The 27,200-nt window shown below is 36.9% G+C and overlaps 1 protein-coding gene and 1 long non-coding RNA gene across 2 annotated transcripts; one reads left to right on the forward strand and one right to left on the reverse strand.

The window, feature by feature from the left end:
• The first annotated feature begins 264 nt into the window (after positions 1 to 264).
• LOC120443105 lies at positions 265 to 14,255 on the forward strand. The gene is made up of 3 exons (XR_005615143.1): positions 265 to 809; positions 13,651 to 13,864; positions 14,142 to 14,255. It is a non-coding gene; the product is annotated as an uncharacterized LOC120443105 (long non-coding RNA).
• egf (epidermal growth factor) lies at positions 4,551 to 27,120 on the reverse strand. Its single transcript, XM_031759517.2, has 23 exons — positions 26,562 to 27,120; positions 23,895 to 24,094; positions 22,884 to 23,065; positions 22,130 to 22,357; positions 21,792 to 21,994; positions 21,582 to 21,695; positions 19,760 to 19,882; positions 17,628 to 17,750; positions 16,788 to 16,913; positions 16,483 to 16,619; positions 16,070 to 16,218; positions 15,754 to 15,858; positions 14,123 to 14,346; positions 13,642 to 13,809; positions 13,324 to 13,473; positions 13,091 to 13,243; positions 12,887 to 13,003; positions 12,197 to 12,319; positions 11,834 to 11,999; positions 10,072 to 10,236; positions 8,478 to 8,580; positions 6,956 to 7,052; positions 4,551 to 6,864 (listed from the first exon to the last, which is right to left on the reverse strand). The coding sequence occupies exons 1-23, from the start codon at positions 26,686 to 26,688 to the stop codon at positions 6,638 to 6,640; spliced, it is 3,510 nt and encodes a 1,169-aa protein (XP_031615377.2). The 5' UTR covers positions 26,689 to 27,120; the 3' UTR covers positions 4,551 to 6,637.
• Positions 27,121 to 27,200: the final 80 nt, after the last annotated feature.

Below are 27,200 nucleotides of genomic sequence, written 5' to 3' on the forward strand. Positions count from 1 at the left end.
ACTACTAAGCATTTGACTAGAGACTATATTCAGAATTACCAGAGTTTAATTATCACTCCCAGACATCCAGTCTTTCTTTACAAGAAGTGTAATTGTAGTTGCAATCAAACATGTTTTATGCCTGACCTCCTACATCAGGTATTACACTTCTGGTTTTAGCTGAGTCACTAAAGTTGATTTGTATCATTGCTGGATGCACTAAGGTGGTGGCAGGCATAAATGGCATGAGTAGTTAAGCTAAGCAGCTTTGCATCTAAATAATGATAATAATCCACTATTACTGTTGGTTCAGTATTGAAAAAGCGTCCTGACCGCCCCCTAGAGGTCGCATTACAGGTTGTTTGAGGTTCCTTTTAGTTTAGGTTGGAGTGAGACATGAACATGGCATAAATCAAAATCAGTTTTCGTCTGAGAAAAGGTAATCACATAATTAACATGGATTCTTAATCATTTAGTTGGAAAGACCTAGTAATACCAAAAAGCAAATCCTATGAAGTAATGTTTGCATTTTATTCTTGTTGTATAGACACAGCTCCATAATCCATAAAAATAATAACAAATGGTAAAATTATACAATATACATGTTCTATAGGGAAAAGAACACATTGCCCCATCATATTATAATTTTTAAATAAGTTAAACAAAACAACAGGAAGTGGCCGTCTATCGCTCCTGTCACTTCCGGCTACCATCTTTGGTAACTAAAGAGTTAGCCAGCGAAATAAAATGCTACGATATCAAGACAACTTGTTCAACAAGTTTGATATTTTGTTCAGGCTGAAGAAACACAAGAGGGCTTTGAAACTGTGGTAAGTGTCAACAAACATCTCCCACAAGCACAAATCTTGGTATTGTCACGAATTTGTGACAATACTTTTATGGTTTAATTATTCAGTTTTGAATGTGTAATTTATGTTATAAAAGCGTCAAAGCAGCCTAATGGACCATTTCCACGACACACATCATGGAAACGTACAAAGGTCTTTTTCCATTTAAATTTCTCTTACAAGCTTAGCAGGTGATGGAGCATGATACTATAGAAGTCATGGCAAAAATTACCGGTGACAAAACTACTGATGATATCCAAAATTAACAGCAGAAACTATACCTTGTATAAATGTTCAGTAATTTGTACCAGTAGTGAGAGACAAGTATCGAATAGACCTTACCAATTTGGTCCCTATTATTACCAGTACTACAGTACTGTGCAATAATATTCTGAGTTTTCTGAAGGTATTTTAAAAAATGGCTACTTTTTACTTCTATTATCTTACATGAAAATAATGATTACGATTTTGACAGCTTTGCCTGAATTATTGCAGAATTGATTACAGTCTTCTGAAGTTGTATCTAATTTCAGTGTATTCATAACCATAAAATGATTTCCTCTGTGCTACAAAAGGCTTGAATCTCAGCTGCCCCTCTCAAACAGGAATGCTCTTTATCTGAACTGAATGCAGATTATGATAATGAGTGCAGGTTCGAATTGCTATAGCTATCTTGATGTAAAGAGAGATCACTGAAGCATGAATAAGAACAGAGTTGCTAAATAACCAATTGTTTTTAATTGGTTGCAGTTGTATCTTTATATATCCCTATTACTATTAGTTTCCAATTGGTGAGCTATTTTTTTTCTTTGTAACATTGCTGCCATCTAGTGAAAAAAAAGTCAACCTGGCTATTTTTTTTCTTGACGATTGATTTCTAGGTCATTAATGATGGTACTGTGGAGCATTTCCTTTTAATTGTTAAATAGTTGTGATGAAGAACTATCCTATTCAGTTCATGTAATGGGAAAAATGGCTAATTGAAATTAAGTTGTAATTGTGTGCCACTTAAGTGAAAGTGTAGCTTTGATTAGTTGTGCCCATTGTTGTTATGTTATCCATTTCCCCCCTGAGACAAAACTACCAAGACAGCTTGCCAGATTTGGGACTTTCCCTCCTGTCTATGGTGCAATCATACGTTCTGGCTCATGTGTCTATGTCCAATACATGCATTAGACCTTCCCTCCCCTTCTGATTTTAACTCTGGACAAATCCTCGAAAACCAATGTTGCTCTGTCCTGCTCAAGAGCTAAAGGGACCAAATACTGACCTGAAGGATCAGGGCAAAGCCTTTGAGTGGGTGGCTAATTCCCTCTTTAGCCCTCATCAGCTGTCCTCTGGGCAGGAATGGGGCCGTGAGCGATAAGACAAAGCTAGACCCATCTGGCAGAAAATATAACCCCAGTTACAAAAAGTTATGATGGTCTGCAAAACCTAAAATCTGAGACAAAAAATACAATAATGTCATTTAAACCCCATATTTTATTTAAGAAAATATTTTCACATTTTTACATTTTAATGCTTTGGTTTGCTTTATTTTGTGCACATTTCATACATCTGCACAAGTCTTTCTAAGTGTTACAGGTTTTGGAGAAACACATGCTGTCATTCAGACAGCATGTGTCTTTTTCAGCAAAATAAAGAGAAAGCATACTCTGCAACACAGCACCACTGCAATGTATTAGAACATTTAAGAAACCTTCCCAAAGTCCTGACCGGTTGCCAATTAAAAACATTTGACATTTTATCAAATAAAAAATATGGCCAGGAGGCCCTAAACCAAAAAGCTGAATCCTATATTGAGCAAGAACAGGAAAACATTGGCTTTTAAAACTTGATCTCCTGAGTTACAAAATGCTTTTAGGGAGTTCCTTAAAGAAGAGATGAGGCAACACAGTGGCAAAAGTGCTTCTGGACTCTATTAGAACAAATGCTATGTTCTTTTTGTACAGTTTTAATTAGTTGGATAACAGGTTATAAATTAAAGTAAAAGTAAAGTAAACATCAGATGTTTTCGGGGGGGTTTCTGGCTTCTTTTCATTGGCTATCAATGGATACAATCAATGACATTTCATTAATCAATAAGTGTGGACAAAACATACACTTGAAACTTAAAGGTGTTCACAGCTAATGACTTGAGAATAACACAGGGCAGTAAATATAGTTAACTAAGTAAAATTAGCGTATCTTTTTCTCTTCTTTAAGACCTTTCTTTTGAGAAATTTAGCTTTCTGACGGATTAAACAACATAATTGTGTCTTCAGGTTTCCAGTTTGAAATCTCTGTGTTGTGTGAGTGTTGAGTTTTGAATTTTGCCATTGATGAGTTTAGCTAGAAGTGTGCAAGTAGCTTTAAAGGCTAGGCTGCTGAATAGGGCCGCTACAGCGTGTGCATCAGCTTGGACGGCGCAGGTATTGATTTTTAAATTTGGGGAGTTTCACCTGTTTGCTCATTCTTGGGTCTTGGACCCTTTTTTGCATAGGTGTCTCCAGCATCACTGTATTTTTAGGGAAACTTAATTTTGGTGTCATTATTGTGCGGTGGATACTTCTATGTGACCCAATATTAATGCTCTAACCTGCAGTGACCTTCCTAGAAATGTAACTACACCTTGGTGTCAATAGAGCCAGCTTGATTATAAATGCTGGCAACAATATTGGACACTTGCATAGGCAATGTAGTAGGTGCAAGACAAATTTGCCACAGAATTAATAAATTATCCATTACTACAACATCCCTGTTGATGACATGGCAGTCCCAAGATGCTATTTTATTTATAAGGTGGTGTAAATCAGCTGTGGTGTAGCCTGAGACCTTGGAGCTTATACAAGTAGTTAGCATTGGTATAGCATTTCCCTTATTATGCTCACATTGGTGCCTGGTTTTTCTCAGTTACAGTAAGCTAAACTGTGTTGCTGTTATCTTTGCTATACACCACTGCATTAACTTGATGTATGCACCTGTGGAGCATACTCCAAGTAATTTACATTCATTTTTTTTTGGATAGGAAAAATACAAATCTATGAAGAAATATCATTAAAAATGTATTTAAATATTTGAAGCAGTGTTTATTCCTAAAGCGGTACAAAAATGAGGCCCTTGCGTCTTCTGTTACTTACAGTGTCAGTGACTCGATTGCCCCCTGTTGCCCCAATTCAGAAGTAATACAAGATAAATTGACACTCGGCCCAATTTCATCTTTACTTGAAGACTGATCTGCTGCTGTTTAGAGTGGTGGCCTAACCTATCTGTCAGCCCTAATGGAGCCCAATATATAGATAAGTGTGTCTTGCCACGAAAATCAATATCGATGTGGCCCCTGATGGTTTTTGAGTTAAAGTGCTTTGTTTTCTGCCATTGCCTCGAAACAAAGAGGCTGTGGGTCCTTCTATTAACAATTCCCAGTCAACCTTGAGACAGACTTGCAGACTGAGATAGAGGTAGAAATAGACAGATGGAGTGATGGTGAAGGGCGGCGGCATTCATGCCGACATCACTAGAGCATTAGATTTGGTGGAGGATAGAAAAGCATCATCAATGGAGCACAGAAGGCCTTCAGAGAAGAATGATGACAGTGATGGGGTGTAACAGAAAGACAGAATGGCCAAAATAGTCTTTCAATGGAGAGGAAATTATGTCATGTGTGTTTTGCTATAAAAACCAATACAAATAAATGTCAATGCTAAAGGAAGTTATTGACACGGTGTATATTTTTTAAATATACCTTTATTGATAAAATAAAAGCAAGTTTCATCTTGCAAATTCCTAATTCCAGTTATAGCCCATAGCTGCTGAAAATAATATGTAATCCAAGCTAGGTACAGTTTTAATGAAAATGTTGAATGATGGTCTGTTAACATAATGATTGCATTTTTTCTTTTTCTTTTTTATACTAATTAGAATCTAAAAAGATGAACATCAATCCTAAAGTACCTTCCCTTTCCAAACCATAGTCTATATCAGTCAGTCGTTCAGCAGTGTTTTTCTCTGTTTAATGATAAACTCTGCAAAGAAGAGAGTTGCTTCTAACTGTAAAGAAGATAAGATATCATCCCTTTCCAAACCACATTCCACTTTAATTTATTGACCATTTGGCCCATTTCAGTTTATTGCCCTCTTATTTCTTAGAATATAAATCATAGAATCATAAAATTTAGACAAAAATAACCACAGATCAATGTAAAAAAATAATAAAATAAAATATTTAAAATGATCACAATTAATGGGTTGTTTAGTGGTGCAGTGTCATGGCAGTTACATGGCAGTGCTTTGTACTGTGACACATTAGTTATTTATAACAAAAGGAGCTCAATGTCAGTTTTTTGTTTAAATCTTGAAATTATGTGGTCATGAAGCTTGCTGCACTGAAACTGAGAAAGCTGGATGTCAAAATACAGCACACTGATGGGAAAACTTCAAATAACACTAACACTATAAGAAAAAAATGGAAGATAATTTTTAAACAGTATTGTCCTTTTACTATAAAAAAAAGCTAACAGTTACTGTTCACTTCTCCTACAACTACCTCAAGTCAATGAAATTTACAATGTTCATATATATATAACTGCAATAGTATCCTTAACCTGCTCCTATATGAAATATTTAATAATTTGATGAAAAGGCTACAAAAAGGCATCTACACCATTGATACATGGGGGGAACAAAAGAAAAAACAACTTTTCTACATAGCAGCGATTACCTGAGCAAAGCAAATTATAATGACTTAAACATTTAAAAACACACAAAAAATGTAAAGAGCTAAAAAAATATAAAACTCGCTCAACTTACTAAAATTAATATGATAATATAGTTATAGTCTCAGAATTTTTGCAAGTGCAAGGAGAATATGATTGATCTTTTGGTTAGCTGACACTGATTAGTTTATTCTGACCTATCACAGATTTTGGCCTGTGTACTATGTGAAGAACAACAATTAGATGTATTTATTTTTTTAAGTTTCAACATTTAACTTCATGCCCAAAACAATGTTTGGGGTAATTTAGAAATACTGTAGTCATATAGTTTCTGCAGCATAGGGTCATAAAGACTCCGAAATTTACTACTGTTTGAACTGACCAAAGTGATTACTGCATTTAGATCAGTGGGAAAGCCATCTGTAAATAGGGTGTGGCTCACAGTTCAGATTTGATGACCTTTATGCTTGCGTACTGGTGTAATATCTAAGGAAAAACAAAAGAGTAGCTCTTTATCTAAGATGTATGTCAGTGCATGACATGATAAAAGTGGGAGAAGGGGACAGGCCTGAACTCTATACACTTGTAGTGAGAGGATCCAGTGGCTCTTGTTTTGTTGTGGAAAAAATTTAATAGCATGGTTTAGGTCCATGTTTCCCCTTAGAGGAAAGTGTCACAGGTTGATGTGGGTTGTTCTTTTTTCAGAATTATAATGCCCAGATCACTGAATGGCTTGATGAATTAGTCAAGTGTAAAAATTATATGCTTTGGCCATTATAGACACTAGGTCTTAACCTAATTTGATGCCAAGGGGACATTTTAGACCGACATGTCACTGATAATAACGTTACATTTGGAATAACATGCCATCCCTCCAGCAGAGTCTCAGAGACTCAGTGCCGAAACACTGAAGCTGGTTCTGGACGTCCTTACTAAGAAACAATCAGTATTTTTTCTATTATTGTTAAACTGCCTTGGATATACTCATCTGAGGAGGCATACTCTTCTCATAAGCTATAATGATGAGATTTTTTATGTTTTTAAACAATGCACTTGATATTTTTTGACTTCTCAACCAAACGTATACATTTCTGAAAGCTTTTCCTTTTTTATGTTTCATTTCTGAACAGCTGATTGTACGCTGTTTCCATTGAGCCATGACTCTGGACCGGAAGTCTGGGGTAACGTTGTTGGTTTAAAAGATGTACAGCTTGACAGTGATGGACTTGAGAGGTGCACAGTGGGTTGCATTGTTTCAGTGGCAACAGCAGACACCATGGAACACTCGTAACCTTTGTTGTGCTGGGACAGTTTTCCTGACTCATCACTTTCAGAATTGGCACCTGGAAAAAATGCATAATTAAGCAGTTGGTAAAAAACTTGTACAAGAATGAATTTAGACTATATAATATGAATAATGTAAGTTTCAGGTACCTGTCTCTGAAGAGCAGGATGTACACACAGCTCTCCTTGGACAGCCCATGGCAGGGATTACCTTTCCTTCAACACCATTTTCTGCCACCATGTAGAACTGCAGATTTATACATTAAGACGTTTGAGTTTTTATAAAAGTTAAAAGTTTTATGCATTTTTTTTTTAGCCAGCCTATCGACTCCCAGAGTGAGTGATGGACATGAATTGCTCTTGCAAAGAGAATTCCTTGTACATTCAGATTTGGGATTCCTTTGGGATTTGTAGCTATTCCTCTTCCAGATTGAGTTTTGAAAATCACTCTTTATTTGCTCCCTTATATAGACTCTTGTCACTTGACAGTTTTATTCTGTATATGGTTTCTGCTTTCAGTAGCAGTATTCTGTTACCACTTGATAAGACATTGGGATTTAAACCCCAATCTTTAATGTTACTTTGCAAAGCGAACAAAAATGTTATGACTGCTGGGAACTGCCAAAGGCCAGCTCCAAAACTAGGACTAATAGTATATGTAAGTAATTTGGAGCAATTTGTGATTCACTGGATAACTACCTTTCTTAAATATGTGTTGATCCTTGTTACATTCTCACATAGTATAACCCATTACATTTTTAAGTAATGCATTACATATTTATTCTGCATAGAAAGTAATTTGTTACACCACTCATTCCATTACTTTTACATTGATCTGAGATGCTTTTTGAAATAATTACAATTAAACCCTAGCCTACAGTCCCATACACTGACATAAGTATGTATTAGGGCTGTCCAATATGTTGTTCTAGCACCTGTTCTAACGTTTGAGTCTAAGGTTTATTTTGAGCACCTGACGGCTCTTTTTTGCTTCTGATCTGTAAACTCTCTCCATACTCTTTCATGTGATTCTTACATAGGTGGTAGAAGAGGTTTGTCGTGCTTGAGTCTGTGGTGGGGACCGGTTTGCGGCATAATTGTAACTGTAACTGCAGAGTACAGTTTTCTGGTCCATGTCAGACTTTTCATAATCAAACCATGTCCATGCTACAGACGTAGCCCCTCGTTTAGGAAAAGGTCCTCGATTTGTTTTGACTGAGCTGCCTGGTTCTGCCTCATCTTCACTGGCCATGCTAGTATTCTCTGTGCCTGCATCCACATGGTGACCATTCAAACGATGAAAAAATATTGCAGTGTATTTTGCGACACAAACGATAGCATATAATATGAAACGATAGATGTTTTAATTTCGTCATCCGCTATATTTCGTCATATCGCATAGCCCTAGTATGTATCCTAACGAGGACACACAAGCTCTTCTTTTGTCTCCTTTGCCTCCTTGATGTCTCCAACATCAAGGAGAATGCAAGTTATGTTTGACTGTTTTTTCTTTCTTTCTTTCTCCCCATCTGGCAAATAATTGAAAAGCCCACATAATGGAAGTAACAACATAATTTTTACTGTCCTGAATTTGTTACAGTGACGTATTATATTACTGCATGACATAAAATCTGTATGTATTAATGAATGAGCTTTGTAATAATGGCCTTACCCGAGGAACAGTGGTTGTGGTTGTCTCTGACATGCTCTCATCAGTCATGCTGGTCTCACTCACATTATCCACTGATGGCTGTTTGCGGAAGCGTTTTCTCGTTCTGAAAAGTAAATATAAATCTGCATAAGTTATATATGGAATAATATACACATGGAGAATTTATCTCACAGAAATATATGTGTAAAAGGTCAGGTACAAAAAGAAGATTTATATAGGTTATAACATTAGTACTGTACTCAGATTCATCATGATGAGAAATGAGTGTCTGTGCTGTGTACTGCCCTTCACAGCATAATTTATCACTGCATTATAAAATAATAATCTGACCACATTTGATTTATTTAATGTTTGTTTCTTTGCTTTCTGCATATCTGACCCCCTTAAACTTGAATGTTGACCAAAAATAATACATCTGAATGTTGTGATAGACCAAGCCTGAGGCCATGTGTGCATTTACTTTATGTGCTCACAAGTTTCAGTTGTTTCTTTAGACTCTATCTTTGTGTACAGTGTGATTCTGTACTCTCTGTGTGTTTATTACAGGGGAAACCAAACTACCAAACTCAAAAACTGCACAAGTGCACTTGCAGTCAAGTGCAGAAGGCAATTTGAGGCAGAGCTATTGGCGGCCATGTAGCGTTTCCTCTGGGGTCATACCTCACCGGCTCCATTTTGTAGCTGAGAAATGACCTATTTTTATGTGTAATTGCTGTAGAACAAGCTAAACGAACCATGTAATTGAAAGCGTGCCACTTCCACAGGGGAACCAAGAGTGCAAACGTTAGGATGTAGTAGGTAGTGTGCTTTGTAAGTCAAAAGAGTGTAGAATGCCAAACAGCCTTGTTCGTAAGCCAGCGAAACAACCATAAAACAAATCAGCTACTTAGAAACATCTCAGGTGGAAATAAAAAGGAGGAGGGGCCACAGTGTGTAGTTTATGCATGCTCCTCACTCAGCTAACCACTGTTGCATGCTGTCATTTGTTCCACATGTGATGTGCTCCCTGACCCCCTGCTGTCGTACTGAGAAACCGGCATTACACGCCTCATGCATCTTGGGTTTGATAGACATCTCTAAATGCTGTCAGCTCATTCATTACAGCAGCAGGTCCTCCCTGGTTTCCAAAGGGCTAAACGCAAGACTGTCGTTATTGTACATCATTACTGTAGTGCATACACCAGCACGCACAGCACACAACTGTCCCCAGATTTATTTTTTAACCATCAGTTTGGAAAAGCATATGATACCCCCTTAAGATGAAAACATGATTCTCATTTTTACCAGTCTAATAAAACCCATACAAATTGAATAGATTTTTTTTTATTACTTCCTCAGTATATTTAGTAAGGAAATAGTTAAATATTCGTGGATGGTTTTTGTTTTTATTTTTAGGAAGTCACTTTTGATCCTTTCACAGCAAATAGCATATCTTGATCATTTTGATTTCCCTACTTTCTTCCTTTTTTATTTTTTTCATCATCCTTATTATACTTTTTTTTTTTACCCATTGTCTATTCTTTTCCTCCTTCCTTTTTCTCCCCTTTTACTTTTTGCTGCCTCTTTTTTCCCCTTTTCCCGTTTTTTCTCTTACCCATAGCAGTAGGTGACACAGGCTGTGATAGAGAGCACGGAAACGAGGACCACCATGCAGGCTGTAATGACCACGTTCCTCTTCTTCTCCTTTTCAGCCCGCTGAAGCTCCAACCATTCCAGGTCACTGAACTGACATCGTTCCCCCATGTAGCCTGATACACAACTGCATCACAAAAAATCATGTCCAGGATTCATTTTTGGTTAACTGCCAACGACTTATATTTTAAGACAAACTTGTTTAAAACACATCCAGTTACTTTACAATTCAAAAACTGTTACGGCTTAATCAACTGCTTAGTTTTATGTTTAAATATTTGGGCTCCCTTGGCAAATTAAATGTAGTTTTTGAAAGATTGGATTGGAGTTCATAGAACAGATACACAGGCAAGATTACAGTCACAGGTTTTGGAGTTATATGACATAAGGTTAGTGAAAAAAAAAAAGAAGGAATTGACTGGCTTCAGTAATAATTCAGTTATTTTGTTTTTCAAATGACCCTCATAATCCTGAGAATCATTGGAAAACACTGGAGGGGAAAAAAAAATGCTACCCCCTCAGTGTGCCAAGGGTACCGCCCGATAACTCGACAGAACACTGAAAAGGTCAGCCAAGCTGGTCCAAAAATGTGCAGAACCTTCAGCAGGTTGACATTTCTGCCCACTATCTCAGAGACCTCTACCAGATACCACTTCGGGGGTTCTTCAACTCTTCAACCTGTGTTGGTTGGATTAAAGAGTTTGGGCACTGATAGGCAGTAGTGCTGTTTTGCTGTTATGAATTATTTTTAAGTATGTGCATTAGAATTTATAATTTACGTTTTTGTTAATCTAATTTGAAGTCCATATTTCATGGACAGAAGTAGACTCTGCTGTAAACACGTTTATGAGGCGTGGGCTTTAATCATGGAACAATAGTGACACCTGCTGCTTGTCAGCTGTCATAAAAAGACTTTTCACCTAAGTGTTCTTGAATTAATTAACAGTCGGACTGGATATTTCTGAATATTTTAGAATGTATTTGAACTTTGGTGGGTGATACAGCCTTATAATTATATTACAATTATTAAGAATTAAGAAATTTGCCATAATCATACTTCTGTTTTAAAAAAATAAAATGAAAAGTGTTTTATTGATGCTTGGAGCATGCAGGGAGCAGAATTTATAAGTGTAAATACATTAAGGGCATGTTTAATCCTTCTGTTGCAGTGACACAGTTGCTTAAAGCCGTGCATGTCCACCATGTAACTGCATTATTTCCATCCATCATCAGCTCTTCCTGTCATATGGAGTGCATTTAGTAAGTGCACCAGCAAAGATTGGTTGAGTCATTTGTTTAAATTTAGGTTGCTAATATCAACTCTTTTGTACCAAGGTTATACTTGATGGTATGTTTTTGCCTCAAGTTTTAAAGTACATTTTTTGTTTTCACCTTAAACTGTAACAGTTTTATTTCATATTTTTCGAATTGCTCTGTATTGTTGGAAGTTGTTTAAGTCTTGCTCTCCATCACAGACATTGCTTGTTTCCCTGTTGTGCACACTAGGGGATTTTAATGTGTTTTGCTACAATACAATGGTGTTATGATTTGACACTTTCATATCATGCAATAATTTATAATTGCAATATTGTACATGATGTGGTATCGCACAGCCCTAATATGAATATTGTGAGCCCTTCTCTGAAAAACAAGATACCAGCAAACAGTTATGGGGGGTGGGATGGGGTCATGGGTCAAGTAGAAGGACAAGAGGGTTTATTTACTTGCAGGCATAAGAGTCCAATTCAGGAAAATAGTAGCATACACCATGGTACAGACAGTAGGTCTCATGGGTTGCAGGACAACTCTCCACTGCATTTCTGCTGTGGCGTTTGGTGGTAACTTCAGGAGAGGTAGCAGGTGTCACCCATGGTGATGTGGGCTCCAACTCTAGAGAGAATTGAGGATATAAGTTTATTAAATTAGACTCATTGTCTACTGCTTAAAAGAGTTGTGCTCTTTGAGATGACTCATATAAACACTGTATTCAATCTAAATTAACTATCCGATTTCACAGATAAGACAATGATAGACGATGAGAATGTGCCAATATGGCCCAGGATATGTTAACAAAAGTAAACGATCACCTTGACATGACTGCCCACCGCTGTAGTACCCAGCCAGGCACTTGCAGTAGTATTTCCCTGCAGTGTTTTGACATTCTTCATTTTTGTCACAGTTGTACATTCCCAGGGTACATTCATCAATATCTAGGACAAAAATAGGAGCAGTAAGTTATAACCTAAAATTTTACAAAACAACAAGAATCATAAGTTTTGAAACAATATTGTGACATTATTTACTAGCTAAATAAAATGTAATTACTGTTTGTTTGTTTTAATTCTCCATAACCTGGCCTGGTACAGTGAAAAAAGTTACGTTTTTATTAATTTAATGAAGTTGCCACACTATGTCTTTCCGATGCTTCCTACTTTGCAAACAAACTCAGCTGATAATCTCAAAACATTTCAACTGGTCTGCAAGGAAACGATAGGAGGAATTACTGGATGGTTTTAGGACTTTTTGAACATTTTGACTTTTTCCATTAATGCTTATCTTGAATAATACCATTACCTTTACTTTCAGGGCAACCCTACCTCTGAATTTTATTTCAAAATCCAAAACTCAGTTCTGCTAAACCCCTGCTACTGTAGGTGAGATTTAAAAAAAAAAAAAAAAAGCTCACTTGTATCAAATGTAATCCTGTAAGCTTATTTCAGGGTCTGTTACCTCATCTCTCTAATGCATATTCCTAGTATAATTGAAGGTATACTCACCCACACATAACTGTCCATCACCTGTGAAACCTTCTTGACATAAACAGTTCGGGTGACCAGAATTCAGCAGGCATTGTGCATTCACATCACAGCGGAGTGAGTAACACTCATTCTGGTCTGACAGAGAGGGGGCATATGCAAATGTAACATTTAGGCTGGGTAAGATATTGAGTGGATAGAACGCCTTTCAAGGTGCACTGTTACCTGAAATCATTTTCTCTGTGAAGAAAGTGGGCTGGCTGCTTACATCTGAGTGGAAATCAGTTTCCCCTTTATCAGTTGTCAGTGGCAAGCTCGCAGTATTAAATGTTTTGTTTTTCAGAGGTGTTAAATCAACTGATCCACCGTTTCCATATTCTATAAAATTAATACATAAAGAAAACATTCAATTTTATCATCACATTACACTGTGTAGAAAAGAGCACAGGATACATCACCTGCTGTTCCATTTGAAGCGTCAACAGACAAGCAAGTTTTTCCATCAGCTGATAGGATATAGTGTGAGAAACAAGAGCAGTGGGCAAAACCCTCCTTGCTTTCACACACTTGGGAGCAACCTCCATTCAGGTGAAGGCACATATCTGCCCCTAAAAAACAGAGGACAGAAGTATAAGCCCAGGAATTCTTTAGAATTGATGGATGCTGTGTGCCACTTGTTTTTGTTATTGGCACATGTGTACAAACAATCTGCATGTATCTAAATATGCATGATACTTGTTTTTTAGATCATTGTAATCATGGTTGTTTCTCTGTACCTGGCTTAGCAAGGGGATGAACTACAACAATAGATGCTGGTTGCACCATGCTTCCTTGGATCCATTGCAAGTTTTTCCCAGTCCGCTTATGTACGCTGGTCAGCTGGTGGCGTTCCTGATCAGAGATCCAGAGCCTGTCTTCAAATAGTGCAAGATCAAAAGGTTGGCCTGGAACAAATTAGGGCAGATGACAAGAAAATCTGAGTTGACTCAGTGATTCCAGGTGAGAGGCGCTTGTGTTCAGCTGTGAAGGCAGTGATACTGGTTAAGAAGAGGTGTGCTTTTTGGATTTGAGTCAAGATTAGTAGGACAGCTGTACTATATCAGTTATACTTAGTATTAATTATCTTTCATGTATCCTAGAGTAACTTATCATATATTAACTTACATATTAATTTTACAACAATGAAATTCTTATTCCCCATGCATTTATATCTGCTTTTTTTTTTTTTTAGATATATACATTTCACATAAACCTCACCTACTTGGTTCTCTGACAGGACTCGTCGATCTGAACCATCCAGGGCGGCAGTCTCTATTGTGCCTTTCCTCTGATCACACCAGAATACTCGGTCCTCTGTGAAGTCAATTGTCAGGCCAGTGGGCGACACAAGGTTGGTCCTAGCAATGACAGCACGGTCTCTCCCTTCCAGGGAGGAACATTCCACCACAGGATGGGTCCCTATGTCAGTCCAGAATAACTTCCTCAAAAGTTAAAAGAAAAAAATAGAGAGAGAGTGGTACACAAAGCTATTAAACCACCTGTATACAGTGCTTAAAAATTCTATTAGACCACCTGTAATAATAATAAAAAAATACAAATATTTTAGAAATCTGAAAAAAACTGAACTGAATTCATGTCTTTATACCTAAATTGGACTACTCTGAGAAGTCTTAAATTATTCAAGCATAAAATTCAACCTCTGAAACAAATTTTCAGGCGTGCAAATAAATAACTGTAATTTGGCGTCTTATTCAGAAAATAATAATGTGCTTTACTGCATTGTATGCTTTTTTGTAAAACAGTAAATTTGAAGAATAATGGATAACAACAATAATTTTAGTTTGGTGGTGGTCTAATAAATTTGTTAAGCACTGTATATACAAATCATCTATATCTTTTTTGTTATATTCATTGTTACACAATATTTTGTTTAAAATTTCATTAAAACATTTTCTGGGATTTCCCCACACAACCATCTCACACAACCAATCAGAAAAAGAGTTAGTGGCTGTTCTCTAAGTGAATATGACTTGTTGATACCAAAGGTCAGATGAAAAGATGAATGGCTAGACTAAAGCTGATAGGAAGGCATCAGTAACTGAAATAACCATTTGTTAAATCTCAGAACCTTGAACCATATGCTACAGCAGCAGATGACCACATTGGGTGCTACTTCCATCAACAAAGAACATGAAATTAAAGGTGCAATTTACACCACAAAATGGGCAACTGAAGACTGGAAAACATTACCTGATGTCTTGATTTATGCAGCTACATTCAGATGAATGATCAGAATTCAGTGTAAGCAGCATGAAAGCATGAATCCATCCTGCCTTGTAGCAACAATTCAGGCTGCTTGTCGTGTAATGGTGCAGGGGTGTATTTTCTTGGTGCACTTTGGGACCCTTAGAACCAACTGAGCATTGTTTTCAACATCTTTTGCTGTTAGCCATGTGCATCCTTATATGACCACAGCATACTCATCTTCTAATGCTATCATCTCATGCTAGTTTCATAAAAATGACGATGAGTTCATTGTACTCAATGACTTCTACAGTCCATCCAGTACAGCATCTTAGGGATGTGGTGGAATTGGAGATTCAAATCTGTAGCAAGTGTATGATGCTAACATAACAATATGAACCAAAATCTCTGGTTAATGTTTCCAGCATCTTGAAGCTGTGCCATGAGGAGTCATGGCAGTTCTAAAGACAAATGGGGGTAAAAAATCGGGTTCAAACTGGCAGTAGCAAGGTGTACCTAATGAAGTAACTAGTGTTAGTCAAAGTTAATCAAACTGCTTGGTAATTATTGTGGTATTTGTTGTTTATAGATTAGTCTTTAGTCATTTGTATTGGTGTAAGAGTGATGGATACGGCTATACTCACTTTGCAAGAGGATGAACTGCGATTCCTCTTGGCTTTTCCAGACCTTTTCTCACAATAGTTTCCCTGTGAAGTCCATCTAAGGTACTGCAGTCAACAGTTGACTGACTGAGGGGCAAAATATGTGTATGTAGAAGTTTAATTTCCCCAATGTCAGTTATTTCCTGATGAAGTTCATTCAAATCAAAAGAGATTAACAAAGCTGGATGTGACCTAAACATTAAACTTTAGATAGACAATCGAATAAAGCAAACAGCAAATGACCAGCACTTTATGAAGAAACAGTTTTCATTGTGTAATTCTTACACACGCTACACACCTTTTATCCGTCCAGTACATCTTGCGATGAACCCAGTCAACTGCAAGCCCCTCTGGTGAATCCAAACCATCAGAGATGAGAATGTTTCTTGGGCCACCTTTTATGTCAACTCGCTCAATTGTTTTCTGGCTTGCACTTGCAAAGTACACCTTCAAATGCAAAATATATCATTTATTAATACTTGCATTTCTAATATAAATATAAATAATTATATAATATAAACTGGAAGGAAAACATGCGGATCACTGTCCAAACAAACATAATGAGGTAATAGTAAGGGGCATGCATTACAGTGCTTGTCCACTAGGTGACACTGCAGATCCATAGCAAAATCATTTCCTGATTTAACTCAATTCTATTACAATGAGTCATTCGACCTTATACTCATACTCTTGGAACACTTTCCATCTTACATTGTTCTGGACAGGGTCGTAGTCTAAAGCTAAGATTATTCCTCTGGGCTCCTCTGCCAAGATTTGATCCACAGTGCCATCAGGGTTAATTCTCCGGACATCTACTAGATTAGCAACTAGTAGATAGGATGGAGGTCCTGAAGAAAAATATAACAAAATACAGTCTTCCATGATCAAATGCACTGCAGCTTTCACCTTGTGTTTTTTGACTTTTGCATTGGAAACAGATGCAAAAAGGTAGATGGTGTGTGGGTCTTTGTGGGCACATGTAGCTCAGCTATCTGCTATGCCATTGTTTGACTCACCAGTTGCAATGCAGTGCTTGCCATCTTGGTGGAGCTGGTAGCCAGGCAGACAGCCACACTCCCAGCTTACAGGGGTGACAGGGTTGCAGAGCTGACTGCACCCTCCTCTATCTGCAGATGAACAGCCTGGAACAACAATGTGGGCAAAGCTAAGCTCATGAATTTGTTGAAATTCAACGGACCTTTGCTTAGTTACAGTATTTACTCTTAGCACAAAATTGTGTTGTGTCAACACTGGTTCTGGCATCAGATTTCACTGTAATCCAGTTTATCCATTACAAAAAAATGTATACATAAAAAGTTAATCATTTTAAATATTATATTCTAAACTGATGCAAGATATTGGCCCACAGTAAACTGAAAGTATTACAACAATTACTACACTGTTGCACATTCATCTCTTTGATCCATCTATCCTCAGTTTGACCACATCAACTCAACTCTTATTCATGAAATATTTATACAGCCTTGGCTACAAATCACTAAGTAGGGACTCTATCTGCTGCTTAGTTTTTTGGAAATGAGCAACCAGTATGTTCCATTAAATTGTGTTTTACTAGGCTGTTATTCAGTTGATAGATTCATGCTATTGTTCCTTTTCTTTTACTATGATGCTATAGTTAAAATGTAAATGTAATGGGAAACTGAATCCAGTATCATAAGGGTACGTGTATACTCTATATGTTAGCCATATAAAAGTATATACTAAAAGCTTAATGTTGCAAATGAGAATAATATGAACTCTACATTTTTTTTACTAAGTGTATTTATATAATTTTTTAATAAAAGGTAGATTTTAGTTTTGGAAAATGGGGCAAAGTGGTGTAATGTTGGCCATACCAGTACATGTTTGTCCATCCTCCTGTAGTATAGATCCCTCAGGGCAAACACAGACAGCACCATTTCCTGTTGACAGGCACCCGTTGCCACACTTTGTCATATTCCTTTCACATGGTATGATTTCTGTAACAGAAAAAAGACAGCTCTATCAAAAATAAAACCTAAAAAAATCTTTTGATTTTTAACAATAAAATAACAATAAAAAAAAGAAAAGAAAAAATCACATGGATTTGATTCATGTAGATTAAAATATTTAGAAAGCATTAAAGATTACATGAACTTAAACCCAAACTGATGTGAGTTAATGACATGTTTTACAGTCATTCATAGTGCCAATAAAGGCAACGTGATGTTACATGTAAATAAAATAGACTTGAGTCTATTTTGGGGCCCAGCAGACTGTGGATCAGCCGGATGGACAGCAAGCTTCTTAGCCCCTGTTCTGGTAAAATCCTTTGATGAAGTCAGCTCTAATCCTATCAAAATAGTGGAAAGTGTGATAAGAAAGTCAAACCCACACAGTGAGGGTGATGTAATGCTAGTTAAAAGGCACGTGGGGTCTCCTGTACCAGAGATCCTGAGGTGGGTATGTACCAGTACTAAAAAGCAGTAGATAAATGTGATGTTTAAGTTTTGTATGTATTATATTATAAGACTCATGATTTACTCATTTGCTCAAGTGTCTATCATTTTATTTATGCTGCAGAATTATAAGAATAAAGTATGAATCATGTAAAGATGTATGAGAGGACACGAGTGGCCATCAAAATAAGTGAATCATAACACAAGACATGAAAGTTTTACCTTACTGAAAACATTATCATTTACTGTATAAGGTAATATTTTATTGCTGTTTTTTTCTGCATTTATTTCATATATAGGTTTTGTATAGTAAACAATAGGATAGTAAAATTTATTCTTCTTATCATGGCTAAATTGGTTTCAGGTCTTTTTATAGTCTTCCATTAAACCTTTTGATTAGGCCAGAAGCGCTCCATGTCAACATTGCATGTGGTAAAACTACTGCTTTTTCATCTTTTTGTCTTTATATAAAACAATTAAAAATGGCACTTCAAGTATGTAAATAACTACAGTTCTTCTGTCGTCTGTGCAACCAAGTAAACTCTGTTGTAATCTCCATTGTCTAACCTGCTGCTTGGCTCTATGTTTGTTTCATACTGGACCTTGGCAAAGGTTGTCAGCTAAGCAGCTTAGAAAGACAAAGCTGCTGACCAGATATGTTCCCTACTGCAAATGTCACCTCATCATCTAATCTGATTGTCTGTGAACTTTTCCTGTTGTCTTGAGCATATTGCTGTGAGAGTAGAAGAGAGATTGTGATCTGACTATAAAAATATACTTTTTTTTAAGTTTTACTATATCTTGAAATAAAAACACTGAAACTATAAATGTTTGAAAAAAAGTCACAAATCATCAAATCAAGTCAAAATTACATGCAAGTAAAAATAAAATGTAATAAAATAAAATCCAAGTTTATTTAACTAAATAATGATTTCTTATACATGACCTAATGACTGTCAAAAAATGTCATATCAAAATTATCAGGTAGAGGAAGTCAAAAATCTATTCCGAAGTTGCCAGATAATGACTCGATACAACATATGCTTTAGCAAAGCATCATTGATCATACGTATCAAGAACTTGGCTGCTGTCTGATTTTCACAGAGAACCAAAAACAAATGAACTTTTAGCTGAAAGCCAAAAATAACTTATCGTGATATCCTTTGTTCTACCTGATCGTCTCAGTACTCTTAAATGTTTAGAAGTTGGACAAAGTGTCAGTGTTTTGTTTTGACCCAAGTGACCTAACACACAATTGTCAGCTCACATATATCTAGTCTGTCTTAAGGCCTGTGCTATGACCCTCAAGCCTTTTTTGAAGCTTCTAGGGTCAAAGTAGTATCTGGTAGATAAATGCCACCTTTGACAGCAGCACAAAGAAGATCTGCAACCCAAGCTTTAGCCATGTTCAGATCTTGACTATACATTTTACGGGTTATTTTCTATTTTCAGCGTAAAACATGCGGGTGCAGCAAGAAGTATAATGTTGGTAATCTTGAAATCAAAAATGACAAAGCTACATTGATATTATATACATGGTTATACTTTACCTTGGCATGTTTTCCTGTCTGGTAAGAGGGCATATCCTTTAGGACAGGTACAGAAATAAGATCCAGGAATGTTCTCACAACCAAGCGAGCAACCATGATTCCAGTGGGCACATTCATTTACATCTATGGTACACACAGACAAAGATGGTGATATTTTTTGCAAGTAGATGCTAATATTTATATTTTCTGTGCTTTATGTATAAGTCCTTTTAGCTGTGGCTGTCCCCAGTAAGAGTACTCCCTGCTAGTACTAGGTTTGACCCCTTTGGGCTTCAGAAGTGCCTTAAGTTTTCATGGCACAGATTCAACAACATGCTCAAAACATTTCTCAGAGAATTTGGGCCATGCTATCATGATACCGTCATTCAGTTGTTGCAGATCTGTTGGCTGCACATCCATGATGCCAGTCTCCCAATCCACCACATCCTAAAGGTGCTCTTCTAAACTGAGACTGGTGACTGTAGAGGGCTTTCAGCTGAACTAATTGTAATGTTTATGAAACTTGTTTGAGATGATTTGAGCTTTGTGACATGTTACATTATCTTGCTAGAAGCAGCCATCAGAAGTTGGGTACACTGTGGTCATACACAGTGTTGGGGAGTAACGGAATACATGTACCGCCGTTACGTATTCAGAATACAAAATATGAGTAACTGTATTCCGTTACAGTTACCGTTTAAAAAGGTGGTATTCAGAATACAGTTACTTTGTTGAAATAAATGGAATACACAGCGGTACTTCCCTGTTTCATATTGTCGCGGGTCAGGACTGGGTTTGTTTGACAGCTACGTTCTGTTGTTCCAGGCGGCAGCGTTACGGTTGCCATGGTTACAGGGTGGACGCTCTCTCTGCGTGTTTCCTGGGTGAGAGAGCGCTTTTTGTTGTTGTTGTTGTGCTAAGCTAAAAGGCAGAATGCTACAGGCATGGCCCTAAAGAATGTAGCCTCATGGGCAGTGTAGTCCGTGCTGCAGGGAGAATGGACTACCATACCCGTTATGTGTCTGTGAGCGAGGGAGGGAGAGAAAGGAAAAGTCCGAGCTGTCACGGAGCAAAAACGGGAGCTGGAAGCATGTAAATATAATAATAACCACAGCAGCCAAGAAGAGTGCCTGACGAGCCCAGCTGTAAGTAAGCTATTAAGACTCAACTGTACACTGTGTTCGTGTTTTCCTCCGGAAAAAATAAGTTCCGTTGGAGAAGCCTTTCAACGCCTCTCTCTGTCTCCCGCAAGCAAAGTTGACCCAGACAACAAAGTAAAGCTAGTTTTCGGCTACCAGCCCGACACGAACCCGACGTATTAGCCAGAGGTCTCTTTACTACGTTTCGGAGCCGCGGACCTTCAGTAACAGTAATAAATCACAGCAATAGGACATTCATGTAGTTGTAAACAGCATGATAATATATTAAGTATTCCAAAGTATTCAGAATACGTTACTCTCATTGAGTAACGTAACGGAATACGTTACAGAATACATTTTGGGGCATGTATTCAGTATTCTGTAGTGGAATACATTTTAAAAGTAACCTTCCCAACACTGGTCATACAGGGATAGAGATGGTCAATGGTGTTTAAACAATGAAGTTGGTACTAAGGGCCAAAGAACACCAAGAAAATATCCCCTATGCTGTTACACCATCCACAGCCTTAAATTCTGACCCTACTAATGTCATCAGATCAGGAACAGTCTTCTACTGTTCGATGTCTAGTATCCTTCTTTACCTATTCTTAGCTGATTAAAGTGGCTTCCAGTGTTATTTTGACTGAAGTAAACATTTGTTTTTGCTGGTGTATTTATAACTGCCTTCTTATTTTAATACCAACCTTTACAGTAAGTGCCTTCCATACTGAGAACAAAACCTTCACTGCACTGACAAACCCCTTGGTCTGCCAAACTGGAACAGACGTTAACACAGTTGCCACCTTGGTCATCACAACCTGTTGGAAATGATTGCTTGATACATTATCTAGAATATAAACACAATTAATTAAACTAAGAAGAACTTTAAATGTATAATAATGTTGAGCTGTAACCTGGAAATGGTGATAGCGGGTCTGCTGTTGGCTGATTAAGAGGATGCACGATCTTGATATCAACTGGAGGTTTTGCCATTTGTTTTATATTAACAACACGTGGCTCTCCACCAGTGTACTTGTTTACTTGTTTTATAACCCGAGACTCAGCATCGGTGTAGTATATGTGCTCCAGAAAAACAGATATTCCAACTGAATGAGACCTGATAAAAAAGAAGACATAATGAGTGGGTTTCTGTTGGCTTATTTGATACTTTACATCAACACTCTGATCTACATTTTCTTTATTAACAAAGTTAAAGGATGAGTAACAAATTGTAATTTTACTAAATACTCACTGAAGTGGAAGATTCATGATGTGTAGGGCGTTCCCATTGTAATCACAAGAGGCAATGGCACTTTCTCCTTGTGGCCCAAACTGAACCCAGAACAGTCTTTTGTCTACTCGGTCAATCGACAGTGCTCTCAGTTGTTCAGTTATCTTAATTAGTGTAATTTTCATCTGTCCTGTGACATCAGACCTTTGGATACTTGGAGACATCCCCGCAGATAACCAAAACAGAAACCTGCAACATGCATGTTTTGGGGGAAAAAAAAGGTTTTGCAATGAGCCTTTCCAAAATATTTTTTTTCTGAAGTTAGCTTTGCATCTGTTATGAAATATGGAAACTTAGTTGCTTCCAGTAAGGGCACTGCTTAGACATTTCCTCATATGTTAAGCCTGCCAAATCAGGAGACTCATAATTCTTTTGCCTCAAACTCATTTTTGGTAATGCTTAATAAACTGTAGCCCAATTGAATTAAAGCCTGAGAGAAGTGTACGATAATAAGTTATGTAAAAAGCAATTTAAATACGCTCTTGGCACTTTTTAATCATGAAAAATGTTTTTAAATAAAATTATTCAGTGTTGCTTATCCATCAGGCCAAACTGCAGGGAAGTAAATGACTACTGCTGTCCTTGATCAGAGGTATATGAGAGTCAGTCAGTAAATTTTTATATCATTCGATTCCATATAGTATTGGAAGGATTAAATGAAAAAACAGCAAACCAAACAAAAAACAACTGTCATTATGACATCTGCATAGATTACCTATTAGAGGGATCAACAGTTATAGAATTGGGCTGGGTCAAGTGTCTTAAAAGAGTCCTCTGTTTCTTCCCATTTATATCGATTCTCTTTACTTCCCCCTTTTCTCCACTTGTCCAGTATACGCTGTTCCAAATCCAGTCCACTGCGAGGCCAGAGATGTGTTTGTCATATGAATACAGTTTCTGTAAAAGAAGCATTCATAATTAATCATTTTAAATCTGCGGCTCTGAAAGTTTCCAGAACAATGCAGGATAACATTAACATTACACAATTTAATTATGGTAATTAGAGTTTCTGAAAGATCTTTTAAAAGCCTCCAAATTAACTGCTGTACTAATTAGGTTATTAAAAATTCCTAAATCATTAAAAGTGATCCTAAGCTGCTGGTTAGCTTTCGGGGTATTAAGTCTTATTAGCGCTGTATTCCATACTTTGAAATTTCACACTATAGACCACCTTGGCAGGTTTCCTTGTTAGAAGATCAAAAAAAAAGGATTCAGGAAAATCAGGAAAAGCACATATAAAGTAGATCAAGTTACTTTCATTATACTTACAAAAATTAAGGAAAATAGGTCTGCTTTTGTTTATTTTACTGGTTTCCAGAATGTGTTTGTTGGGATTTTTAGGTTGACTCTTCTAACGTGTGTGAAAAGTTGTTCAGACTGTGAGCATATTATAAGTAGTTTTATGCAAATAAATGGTAGTTTTGTATCTTAACATTGTTATGGAATCTACTCGTAAATTAAGACAAAACACAAAAATAATTTAAATATCAAATTTTATGTGTTGTGATCCAAAGAATATACTAAGTAGTAGTATGTAAAATGTTTTAAGACCTGCAAAATAGCCTGTAATTTTATAATTCAGCGATTTGTAATAAAATGATGCACACCCTTTTAGTCTAGCATGGAAATAAAAAGGCTTTCACTAATAAGTTAAACACACACAGAAAAACAAAAGAGAAAAACAGAGAAAAAGTCCACTTACACTTTGGCGCAGTTACATAATCACCTGTTTGTGTGCTCCTTTCACAGATGCTTTGTAAATGACCCCAGTGTGCCTGTCAACCCAGTAAACTCTCTGTTCTTTGAAATGAAAGTCAAGCAGGATAGAGCTTCCGACGCCAGGCACAAGCCTTCTGTGATTCTTGCCATTAAGGCCCATCCGATGAATAGCTTTACCATGGCCAAATATCAGGAAAGGCTGTGAAGCTTAGCAAATCATTACACACGTTATTCAAGTTTCATCTTTTAAAATTTACAGTGAAGATCATTTGAACGCCTTACGTCTATAAAAATAATATCTTAAGTAAATACAGTTGTATAATGACTCAACAATATTTAGATTTAGTGATTAATGATTCTATGAGGCTTACAATAACAGACTAAAATGCCATTATATAAAATATACAATTACTATAACTGCAAACATTTAGTATTTTTAATTAATAGGAAATTCACAAAAAAGTCACAAAACATGCCACATTTTTAAAATTTTCATAAATTCCACAGTGAATGAGCATATTCACTTTCTTATCTTAACCAAATAAATCCACAGGATATATAGGTAAATATGGCAGCATTTGACATTTCAATAGCTCCTGCCTCCCTCTTTGTGTCACTGCTGTTGTCGTTCAATTTGGCACATTATTTGATTTAAAAAACCTATTCATCCCTGTAATGGGAAGTTCAAGGCAACCACAGCTGCCTCTGTGTAAAACCTCATCCCTTAGCAACAAATAGCTTTTGCTTTTTCCTTTGACTCTGACAATACTCTGCAATGAATGAAGGGGAAGGCAGTTAGTGTCCTCTAAGAGGTTTTTGATTCAGGTCACAACATCACTCTGGGATTCTGCTGGGAAGTTATGATCAACAATGATATTTCCACATATTCTGATTTTGTATATTGGATGACTGCTGTGCATTTGTTGTCAGATAAATGTAGTTGTTCTAGAACTAAACCTTTTTGTTTTTTTACTCTTGGAGTAAACAGTGACATTGGCAACGTAATGGCACTGTCGTACGCAACCATAGAGACCGCTCTTAACTCTGTGGAATGAAGAAAACAATAAGCAAAACCAGACAAACAACATAATGAAATGTCTGCCACTGCTGCTGAGTTGCTAGGATGCATCCTGTTGAATCACTGATTGACAAGTTCACTGCAGGGTCAGTATGATTCTTGACTCAGCTCTGTTACTTGGACTTATTTGTGAACTCTAACACAAAATATACTACAATTCTTGAGTAGGCAGACAATATGAACATTGATTTACTATTTTGCATTGATGTTATATGTATTTATGGCATTTCAGATGATAATCCAGTTCACTTAGTTACAGACTAGTTACCTGTAAAAACAAAGAAAATGCAAGAATATGAAAAAAGAATTGTTAACTCTGCAATAAACAACACTATGCAGTAACTAAATGGATTGGGCAAAATAACAATGTACACTATAACATGAAATTGTTGAAAGATCTTGTCACATATTTGACTTTAGCCGAGGTGCTAGTATTATATGGTAGTACTGGATTTGCAGTCCTGTTGAATCAATAATGACTAGTTATTTAATTATTAATTAATTAATGATATTAACTAAAAATGCTATCATAATAATAATACTATTATATTATTTATTGAAGGTCATGCCATACATTGTGTTTTACCACACAGAATAAATTAAAGTTACCATTCAAAAGATTGCAGCCATATCACATACCTCTATTAGCATCCCCAAATACATGGTGAACACAGTGATGATATTTAAGGAAAATGTAGTGTAGTAGAACATACTTAGTTTCTAGTTTCATGCACAGTGTTTGGGCAACAGATTTATGTAGCTCAGGTGAAAAGGTCCTGTTATGACTGTGTTTTGCCCCCCATGCCCTATATGCATACCATGTATTTTGAAAACCTTTACATTCTACCTGTACATTTAACGTAAAATTCTAGGTTTGAGAACCTGTATTCCTAAAAATCTATCCTGCCGGATCAGAGCATGATGTTCTGTAGCTGACCTCTCTTTGGTAGACAGGATAGCGATGAGATTTTCTCTGTTTTGAATGAAAATCGCGGTATTGCACTTAATATTTTATGTCCTGCTGAGATGTGGTTTACAATTTGGTCATCACCATTTGTAATTTTGAAGTAACGTCTCTGTGGTACTCCACAAAAACTTGGGCTCAACCTGAGATACACCCACACAAACACAGTCTGGCTTGGTACAGTGCATTGTGTTGTCTGCCAAGTTCACTTTGCTGCACCGCCTACTGTAGCATGTTTAATGCAAGCAACATGTTTGGTTCTACATGATTACATTTTTTGTAAAAACTGAGCATCATTCCAGTACTGAATAGCAGCTGTTGCATGAATGCTTTATATCCATGTGGAGTACAGTAGAACTTGTGTAACTGAAATTACAACCCAAGACACTAATTTCATTAATTTTTAGGACATAAAGTGTTATACAGTGAACAATCACACTTTTTAATATTAAGTAAATATTTATTTGTAATATCTGTCTGTGAATCTAAGCTAGTTCCTTTTCTATCATGATGTGTATTTTAGAAATGTTTGTTTTGAAGTGAAAAGACCACACAGACAGCAGTACACTTCAACATTACTTCTTTCAGTACTGTCAGTTGGGACTGTTGATTAGGAGAGGTTTCATACTCACCCGTACAGCTACTGTTGCTCCCTGCTTGCAATAGGTGCTCATCCCAACATGTCGTACCGAGCAGCAAGGCTCCAGCGGTTTGCATCATAAAATAGATCAATATTACTGTTATCATTGCCTCGGGCATAATCCTGCACTTTGTCCCTGCTGGTCTTCTTCACTCTTTCTCAGGCATTCCCACTATCAGCACTGGCCCACAAGAATTCTCCAGGATTACGTAGTGTAGGTTTGTGGACTCTTGGCATCCTTTGTCTAAGGCTTTAAACCTAGTAAGAGAGTGGAGCTTTACATACCAGTGGATGTCACACTAAAGGGAATGCAAAACCCTACTGAGATAGAGAATAAGGGGGTAATGCTGTCAGTGCAGTGTTGAACCCAGAAAAAAAAAGTGTTTGGATCTTGCTCAGTCCCTACTTTGGGCCCCTGGGCTGCCAGTCTGTTTTGGAAGCAAAGATTGAAATTCCTGACACCCCCGTGGTAAATTTTGCACATGCAAGTCCAGCAATGGTGCAAGATCTTCTAGAAGTTGCAGTTCAGTGCTCCAACAGAATGTGGGATATTCAAGAAATGAGGCAGGGACGAAAAAAGGTCCCACATGATAACAGCTTATTAGCCTTCTCCCCACCCCCTTACATGTGT

This window comes from Oreochromis aureus, linkage group 2 (genome assembly GCF_013358895.1).
Source record: "Oreochromis aureus strain Israel breed Guangdong linkage group 2, ZZ_aureus, whole genome shotgun sequence".
In the NCBI taxonomy this organism is placed as follows: domain Eukaryota; kingdom Metazoa; phylum Chordata; class Actinopteri; order Cichliformes; family Cichlidae; genus Oreochromis; species Oreochromis aureus.